The sequence below is a fragment of the Coffea arabica genome, chromosome 2c (genome assembly GCF_036785885.1).
Source record: "Coffea arabica cultivar ET-39 chromosome 2c, Coffea Arabica ET-39 HiFi, whole genome shotgun sequence".
NCBI classification, from domain to species: domain Eukaryota; kingdom Viridiplantae; phylum Streptophyta; class Magnoliopsida; order Gentianales; family Rubiaceae; genus Coffea; species Coffea arabica.
The window spans coordinates 921,654-929,950 of record NC_092312.1 but is presented as its reverse complement, the minus strand read 5'-3'; the positions used below and the strand labels follow the sequence as shown (position 1 = coordinate 929,950).

The 8,297-nt window shown below is 36.2% G+C and overlaps 1 protein-coding gene across 1 annotated transcript; it reads right to left on the bottom strand.

Annotated features, from left to right (window-relative positions):
* Nucleotides 1–1,349: 1,349 nt before the first annotated feature.
* Nucleotides 1,350–5,823, bottom strand: LOC113724841 (uncharacterized). The gene is made up of 5 exons (XM_072073247.1): nucleotides 5,299–5,823; nucleotides 3,805–4,105; nucleotides 3,403–3,561; nucleotides 2,692–2,987; nucleotides 1,350–2,052 (listed from the first exon to the last, which is right to left on the bottom strand). Exons 1-5 carry the CDS (start codon nucleotides 5,497–5,499, stop codon nucleotides 1,834–1,836), a joined length of 1,176 nt encoding a protein of 391 aa, XP_071929348.1. The 5' UTR covers nucleotides 5,500–5,823; the 3' UTR covers nucleotides 1,350–1,833.
* Nucleotides 5,824–8,297: the final 2,474 nt, after the last annotated feature.

The window sequence follows — 8,297 nt, the reverse complement described above, 5'->3', positions numbered from 1 at the left end:
GGTGGGTTCCAAGAGTTACCTGGCTTTTGGAGTTTCATCTGGAATTAGGTCTAATTAATCAACGAGAAAAATCTAGTATTGGAGTTGACAAAAGGCAACGGTAAATGATTCGCAGCTAAGGACTAGGTGGGACATCACTCCGGCGGCCACGGCAGCTTCTCTGCCTGAAAAAGTCGTTATATAGATAGAGACAGATATATAAAGAAGAAGAAGAAGAAGAAGAAGAAGACTGGGGGGCTCTCTTTTGCGTTTGTTTGCTTTCGGTCGGTTGGTTGGTTAGTAGGAGTTGGAAAGACAAACTAACCAGTACTAGTGTTTGTTTAGCGCCTAAATTACTTCCTGTCCAGTCCAGGAGCTTGTTGGGACTTCGTCGACAGACTTTTCCATTTTCGACCGCTTAAAACTGTCGCGTGAGTCATTTTGTTTTTCTTTAATTAATAATTTCTGTAATAATCATTTTTCCTGGATAATGGAAAACTCTCGTGAGATCGAAACCTGCTCTTCTCATGAATATCAAGAACAAGTGGTAAATCCTCACCTTCTATTAATATACAGAAGAAATCGTATCTCGTATTACATGATTTCTTCCACCAACTCCACACAAAACAAAACAAAACAAAAAAAAAAAAAGGAACCGGAGGATTTGCACATAATTAATGATCCACCGGTGGATTTTCAATAACTTGACCTTCAACAACGGAAGGCGTCAAAAAGCAGACGGTCAGAGTGGTTTAGTCCGCATGTCGTGCTGCGTTGTGTTGCAGCGTTTATTCGTCGTCACTACACCAGATGCCATCGGAGAGTCAAATCAAATGGGGGCGTCCGTCATCTCTCGTTCGTTCATGTGGATAATATGTGCCTCTCAAATACCCATTTTAAGTGCTGCGTTGACGTCTCATTTTGGTTTCAAGGAAGCATTTTGCATGTTACTTTTGTGCAGATAAAAAAAAAAAAAAAAACATTCCCCTGGAGTTGGAAGAGTGCAGAAAACAAGGCGGCAGAAGGGTTTAAAAAAAAAAAAAAAAGAAGAGACATCTAATGTAATCGATTACCTATATTTGACATGCACGCATTACCTTAATTGCACCTTATCCAAAAGGATGGAGCAAGGCAACTTCATCTGCCCGCCTATCGATAATTGCTTGATTTTCATTTCTGTCAGCATCCTGCAGAGGCCGTTATCCTTTGCAGCTACGCCCATAATAATAATAAATTAAAAAATCGGCCAAAAAAAAAAAATTTTATTCCAAGGGGCTCTAAAGTATTCTGCATCACCGACAATCACATCTCATCACACAACTGACATTAATCCTCTTCTTCCAAGGAAACGTTTACTTGAGGGAATGAAATACACAAGCAACAACGAGGACAAATTTATTTCCATCGTGGATCATAGTCGCACGAATGATTAATCCTCAAAATAGCCACGCCAAGTGACAAGATTCAGTACAATTATACTACTAAATGAAAAGCCAGCATTCCCTACTGAAAAGACATTTATGCCCGTCCCCCCTTCTTCCCTAAGCTGCCTTTCACTCAACAACAACATCACCGACCAGATTAATGCCAAAAAATTCGGCCAAATCCCATCGCCATGAAACCTTCCAAATAATTATTCTATTTCTATATCTATACATGCTAAAAGACGCTTAATCAGGGAACACAAATATTTGTTAATGCTCATTAAGATTCAACCCATTAAACTAAACTTCTGCAAACATATCAAATTTGATTCTTAAAAAATAAAAAAAAAAACTAGTATGTAAAAACTATCTTTGGCGGAGTGTCATACAGAAGCAGAAAATCTTTTGCTGCCTCAGCTCAAATAAATGATTAAGGGTCTTCAGCATCATCTGGCTGGATGTTCAAAATCTGAGAAGTCACGAGTTTAGAAAGCTCGCTGATCGCAACTTGTACATAATCTGGATCAGCATGCCTTGACCATCCGGATGATTGAGAATTAAATCTGGTGTACTCAGTTGCAGCAACCTTCGTTTTTGTTGTTGTGGAAATTACTCTCTCTAAATCTGATTGTGACAATGGTCGAGCCTCCTGAAGAGGTACGCGAATCAGAAAATTAAAAGTACTCTAAACTCACACACGTTCTGCAGACGATCAAATACTGGAAGGAAACGTTACACCACTTTTTCTAGACCAAGTCTAATTTTCTAAATACACTAATTTATGTAAAAGATGCATGACAAAAATATGGTTCCTCTATGTTTAATTCAAATACAACCTAAACTTTAAACCGATGAGAAAAAATCACTCGTAGGAAGCAACCAGCAAAGACGAAGTTACCGAAGTTGAAAGGTAAGAGGAAGATACAGAATCAAAAGCACGAGGGTTCTTACTAATCCATATTGAGATTAACTGAACTTTTACGCAAGTCTAATATGAACTCATTCTTCTTAGTGAACCGCATCTTAAATAAATGGTGAAATGCTCGATTGACAGACAGAAGATGGACCAAATGTTCAGAGCAGAGCCTTAGAGCATCTGAACAAGCTTAATGAAGCTAGTGGTAGAGTAATAGTTGATGCAAGTTCGGAATAGTACACGAGCCCATGCATTCATATTTATTATTATGAAATCAGAGTGATTTCTTGTCATCACCACACAGACTGCAGTCAAAAGGAAAATGTAGGTGCAAACCAGATACTTGAGCAAGTAAAGGATAAAATCACAAACCAGAGAAGAACTTCCCCCCTTCTCTGCATCAAGTAGATCCCTGATAGGAAAATAGGCAGCTTTCTTACAGAGCTCAAGAAGATCTGAGCCAGTGTATCCATCACATAGACCAGCTATGCGATCAAAGTCAATGTTATCTTCAACCTTCTCACCCTTCAGAATCACCTTCAGTATTTCAGCTCTCTCTCGGCGATCAGGCATGCCAATCTCAAAGGCCTGAGGAAGGCGCCGAAGAATTGCTTCATCCAGCTCAGATGGACGGTTTGTAGCAGCAAGTACCATTACACGAGCATTATCTACAAAATAAGCCGCATGCAATTACAGGCAGAAGACTGATGCAAACAGAAACTGAGAACATCAATAATAAACATGAACAAAGCTATTGGTACAAGATAAAACATATAAGATCTGGTTCAATTAGTAAACAATTCAAACTCACAACAAGACAGTGGTTGCTTTATCTACGGATGCAATTAATTCTCCCAATCCAAATTTAATTCATTCATCTACATGCAGAAGAATGAAATATTCTCAGGGGTATCCATTAATACCAACATGCCATGAGTTCAACAAAATATCAGCCATGAAAAGAAACAATTTCTTTTGAAATTCAATCAGTCTATTAATCAACTGTGGTAAGTCTTTTTCACAAGCCATACAGAGTTCCTGGGAAACTTTAAGATGGACCTCAAGTTGAAATCTCAAACTTACGATCTGTGGTAAAACCATCCCATAAAGCCATAAATTCAGTCTTCATGTTTGTTAGTGCTTCATGGTCAGTAGTCTTGCGCTGACCCAAAAAACTATCCACCTCATCAATGAATATAATTGCTGGCTGAAGCTTATACGCTAAGCTAAACACAGCGGCCACTGCAAAAGGAAATAGAATTGAAGTTCAATAAAGCAACATATAGAATCAACCACACTGTGACGAGTAAGACCAGTAAAAGTCACTCAAAAATTAACGAGAAGAGCACTAAGTAGCAAAGTCCATGCTGTAAAATGAAAGTCGCACATGACATAGATGCCCATTTACAAACATTTTAGCAGACTGAAAGGATGTAGGGAGAAGAAGAAAGAAAATCCCTTAGTGGGACGCCGATAAAGACGCACCAAGTTTTTGAGCATCACCAAACCATTTGCTCATCAGATTTGATATTCTCACATTGATAAAAACAGCACCAGACTCTTTTGCAATTGCTTTGGCAAGCATCGTCTTCCCAGTACCAGGAGGTCCATACAGCAAGACACCTTTTTGTGGTCCAAGGAGCTTCCCACGAGCAAACAGTTCAGGCCTCCGTAACGGAAGAATGACCAATTCAAACAAGGCTTCCTTGATGGCTTCCAATCCACCAATAGAGTCAAATTCCACATCAATATGATTGGGGTTGATGACATCACAAGCTATCACATCCTACATGCCATTGAAACATACCATGAGTCAAGAGATAAACATAGTGACTGCATTTGATACTGAGGGCATGACAATGAACAAAATGTCACATTCCAAAAGCACATCAATGGGTCGACGAGTAAGAAAGGAAACAACTTTTTATCAGGAGAAAACCTATCCCGTTCAAAAAGCTAAGGTTCTTACAAACTGCAGAGCAGCTATATAGTGAATGCTCAAAACGTACAAGCTTAATGCTGGTAATATACTGTTAGTGAACCACAGCAGCCAGCTGAGCTACAAAGCCTCTAATTCAGAGTCTATCACAGTTATCCTCGCACAAAAGCAAAGTGGAAAAAAAGTGGCTATCATTTCCTTTCAACTCCATGGCGTGGAAGTTCCTAATTTACAAGTCTTGGAGTTGGAAGGAGGTTCAAAAAGAAGCGAGTTGTTGGATTCTTGACCTAAATAAAAAATGGCCACATCAAGTTTATGTAACCTTTCGTAATTCATGTTAAACCCTGATGGCCAAAGGATTAAGGTACTATAGAATGGATAGAATTTCTAACTCGTGAAACCGTCCCAGCAAAAAGAATTTCTAACTAACGCAACCAACTGGTTAAATCTTTTACCTAAACCTTCTTCCTTGGGAAGGCCGGAACAATATTAACGTAGAAGAATCAGGAAAATAGGTAATGCTTTTTGGCTGGACTTTTCAAAACTGCACGATCGAAAACCACAGAAGGAGGGAGAAGAGGCTCTGAGCCTAGGAGGTTAATCTTTTGCCTTGTTTTCATTCTACTTTTTGCAGACGAATAATCACTCTCATAATGATCTTACCAAAAATGATAATAATAAAAAATAAAATCACTCTCGTACTGAAGGCCCTTTTTCTCAGCTGAAGGGCTCTCAAAATATATCAATCTCTACACCAGACGGAAGGAATATCATTGCCTAAGAAATCCAACCCAGGGTATTCCAACGATCAAAAAGCTCATTTCTTGTCGGCTACTCAAAATAAATTACTCCAACTCAATATCGATTCAATTTTCCCTAACATTAAAATTTTAAATTCTTCTTATACTTATCTCTCAATTGACCCTCTCTCCGTTTTATATATATATTTATATATGGTGCTCAAAATAAACAATATTCATATAATATGCGGTTTATGCAAAAGGAGGGAAAGAAAAGGGGGTAAAAAAAAAAAAAAGGACCTCGTAGGGATTTGTTTGAATAAGAGGGCGGCCCAAGCGCTTGGAGATTTCCTTCTTGTGTTCGAGGGCTTTCTTGGAGGCCTCCCGGTTCGGGTCGAGAAGTCGGAGCCCCGTGAATAAGACCAAGCAACTCAGAGCGGCGCTGGCAGCGTACAGTATCAGGTCTTGCACGAATTTCATCTCTGTCGAATTGCTCTTCATCTTTCTCTCCTTTCTTTTTTTTTTTTTTTTTTGCTTCTTCTTCTGTGTTATACAACTAACTAGTAAATATTATAAACTAATTCGATCAGGGCAGAGGATGCACAGTAGAAAAAGACGCAGAAAAGCGCCCCCTCACTCGCTCAGCTGCACCAATCGGTAAACGATTTTCTTTATCTCTTTTGTTTTCCCACTTCGTGTGTAGTAATTTTTCTTGAAGACGAAGAAGGAAGGAGCAGCGAAGAGGAATTTTCGCGATGGGTCTCGGTTATCGAGAACGCCCTCCTCCCAACTTTCAAAATTACAAATCAAGTCTCCCTGGCAGTTATTGAGAGAAAAAAGAAGTTGGACCTGGACCGTCCAGATGAAGTGGGCAGAGACAAATGTGAACTTACATCAATGCCCATTGCTTTCCTATAGCAGCTCCGGCTTTCAATAGAGTGCACTGGATCAGGAGCATATGAGGCTGAGTGTGGAGTTCTATTTGAGCTGGATCCATTAGATGGTTTGCTTATTTTCTTCTTGGATTCAGAGGCTAATGGGCCTCATTTATTTCCTTTTTTTTTTGCACATGTGATGTGAGGTGCATTTAAGAGTGGCACTGTATACGGTGTGTGACTACCAAACTTATGTATAAAAAGCAAACTATAAAATCACCACATAAAATTGTTAAGAGACTACAAAAGAGCGGAAGCTGAATAATTGTTGGGTTTGTCACTAGGTTAACCAAACCATAGTTGGACACCGTTCCGATTTTGACTCTGGAGCAAGCATTTTCCCATCCTCCCTGGAGTGACCCTTACATCCTTTTTTTCTACACATAAAACCTGAGCACGATTTGGTGTAACCAAAAAATAATAATAAGTGTCATTATTTATTTGATCAAATGTATCCTTTAATATTCACTATTATCTATTCATATCTTATGTACTAAACTTTCCACTCATACAACATGACTATCGCTACAATAAACACCCATGTATATATATATATATATATATATATATATATATATACACATACCCCAGAAAGAAATAATAAAACGAGACCAGTAGTCCCCTCAAAATAGGGGAAAAAACAAGGGATAATTTCAGAAAACCTTCAGTGAGGTTTCTAACTATTTCACTAACTTCTATTCATATTTTAAAAATTACATCAATCGCCCTCAACCAGTAATTAAAAAAGTAATGTTAGGAGAGAAAAAATAGTATGATTCAATTGCATGTCCATGTATATTATATTAAAAAAATAGGGGTAATATCAGAAACCTTTCTTGAGCTTTCTCTTAATATCACTTGGCACCCTAGAGATTTTAGAAATATCACCTACCTCCCCTTATAATTGCAAAACGATTATATTAACCCTTACTTGATACATAATTCACAACATATCAAATAAATGAAACTCAAAAAAAAAAAAAAACCCGAAGTCACATTCTTCTTTTTCCCTTTTCTCCATCATTCTCTCTTACTCATATATTTTTGGATGACTATGCAATATTTTATTGTAAATTATGATAAATTAAATTTTGTCTATCTTTTACATTTTGTGATTGCGATAAAGTGGGGTATGATTTATTTGCTTATTTTGGGTTGATTTTTATAATGATTGGTATAGTTTAATGGTTTGAGTAAAGGGTTGAGAAGATGTTGGAAAAAAATGTAAATTTATAGGAAATCGGTTTTGAGCATATAGAATTAAATTAATGCAAGTGTATTTCTTTTCAAATATCATTTTTATTTTTCAAATTTATATTTTTATGGGGTATATAATTGTGATGTAGCAATACTACAAGAGATTACTTTTGAGGTGATGATTTTCTTAAAGTGAACAAAGTGGTTTAGGAACATTTTTATTTAGCAAGTGAAATGGTAGTTTAGGGTTTTTAAAAATTTTGTTACATAAATAACAAAGGTAAGGGAGGTAAGTGATATTTTTAAAATCTTAGGGGTGTCAGACTGTCAGGTGACATTAAGAGAAACCTCGGGAAGGTTTTTGATATTATCCCTAAAAAATAATATAGCATTTTTTATATTTCATTTAATACAAGATCCAATCTACTTTATTCAGTTGCATGCCCATTGTCAAATATGATTAATAACAAATAATTAAAAAATTGCAACCAAAATATTATAAAGAACAAATTTTAACATCATAAATATTCTTGTCAATAAATTAAGATTAGTTGTCAAAACTTTTATGGTATTAAAGTTTACTCTTTGTAATATTTTGGTTACAAAACTTTTTGATTATTTGTTGTTGAACACATTTGACAATGAATTAGTAATTGAAAATAGCAATTTGAATCTTATGTTAAATGAAATATACAGAATGATGTACTATTTTTTATGAAATATGTTATTTAATTTCTAATAAATGTTTGGATAGGTATTAATTTAATTAAATAATTCAGTAGTTGAGTGGAAATGATTGAATCATATTATCTTATCTCTTATAATATCACTTTTTATTTATTGGTTAGATTTACATGTTATAAAATAAAAAATATTAATGAAAGTTAGTAGTGTAATCTATATCTATATAAATTTAAGAAGGTATTTTTAGAAACAATCCTTCACAATCCTTCCCACTCTCAACTCTATTTTTATAGCATTTTACATTTAATTTATTTCGTAAAAAACATCATGAGCACATTATACCCCCACGTTTTTTCTCAAACAAGAAGTTAACTCCAACTAAACATTCTCACGTTCCCTCAAACAAGAAGTTAATTCCAATTAACTCTCCTCACACATCTTCCCACTACAATTAAACCTCTTCCAATCCAATTCCATGAGAAG

What these genes read in the sequence shown, in the direction of transcription:
- LOC113724841 (XM_072073247.1), bottom strand. Translation starts at nt 5,499, where the DNA reads ATGAAGAGCAATTCGACAGAGATGAAATTCGTGCAAGACCTGATACTG. An exon ending in GGATGGTTTTACCACAGATC is followed by an intron (nt 2,988 to 3,402) that starts GTAAGTTTGAGA and finishes CTTATTTTGTAG; the next exon opens with ATAATGCTCGTGTAATGGTA. An exon ending in AGGGGGGAAGTTCTTCTCTG is followed by an intron (nt 2,053 to 2,691) that starts GTTTGTGATTTT and finishes GTACCTCTTCAG; the next exon opens with GAGGCTCGACCATTGTCACA.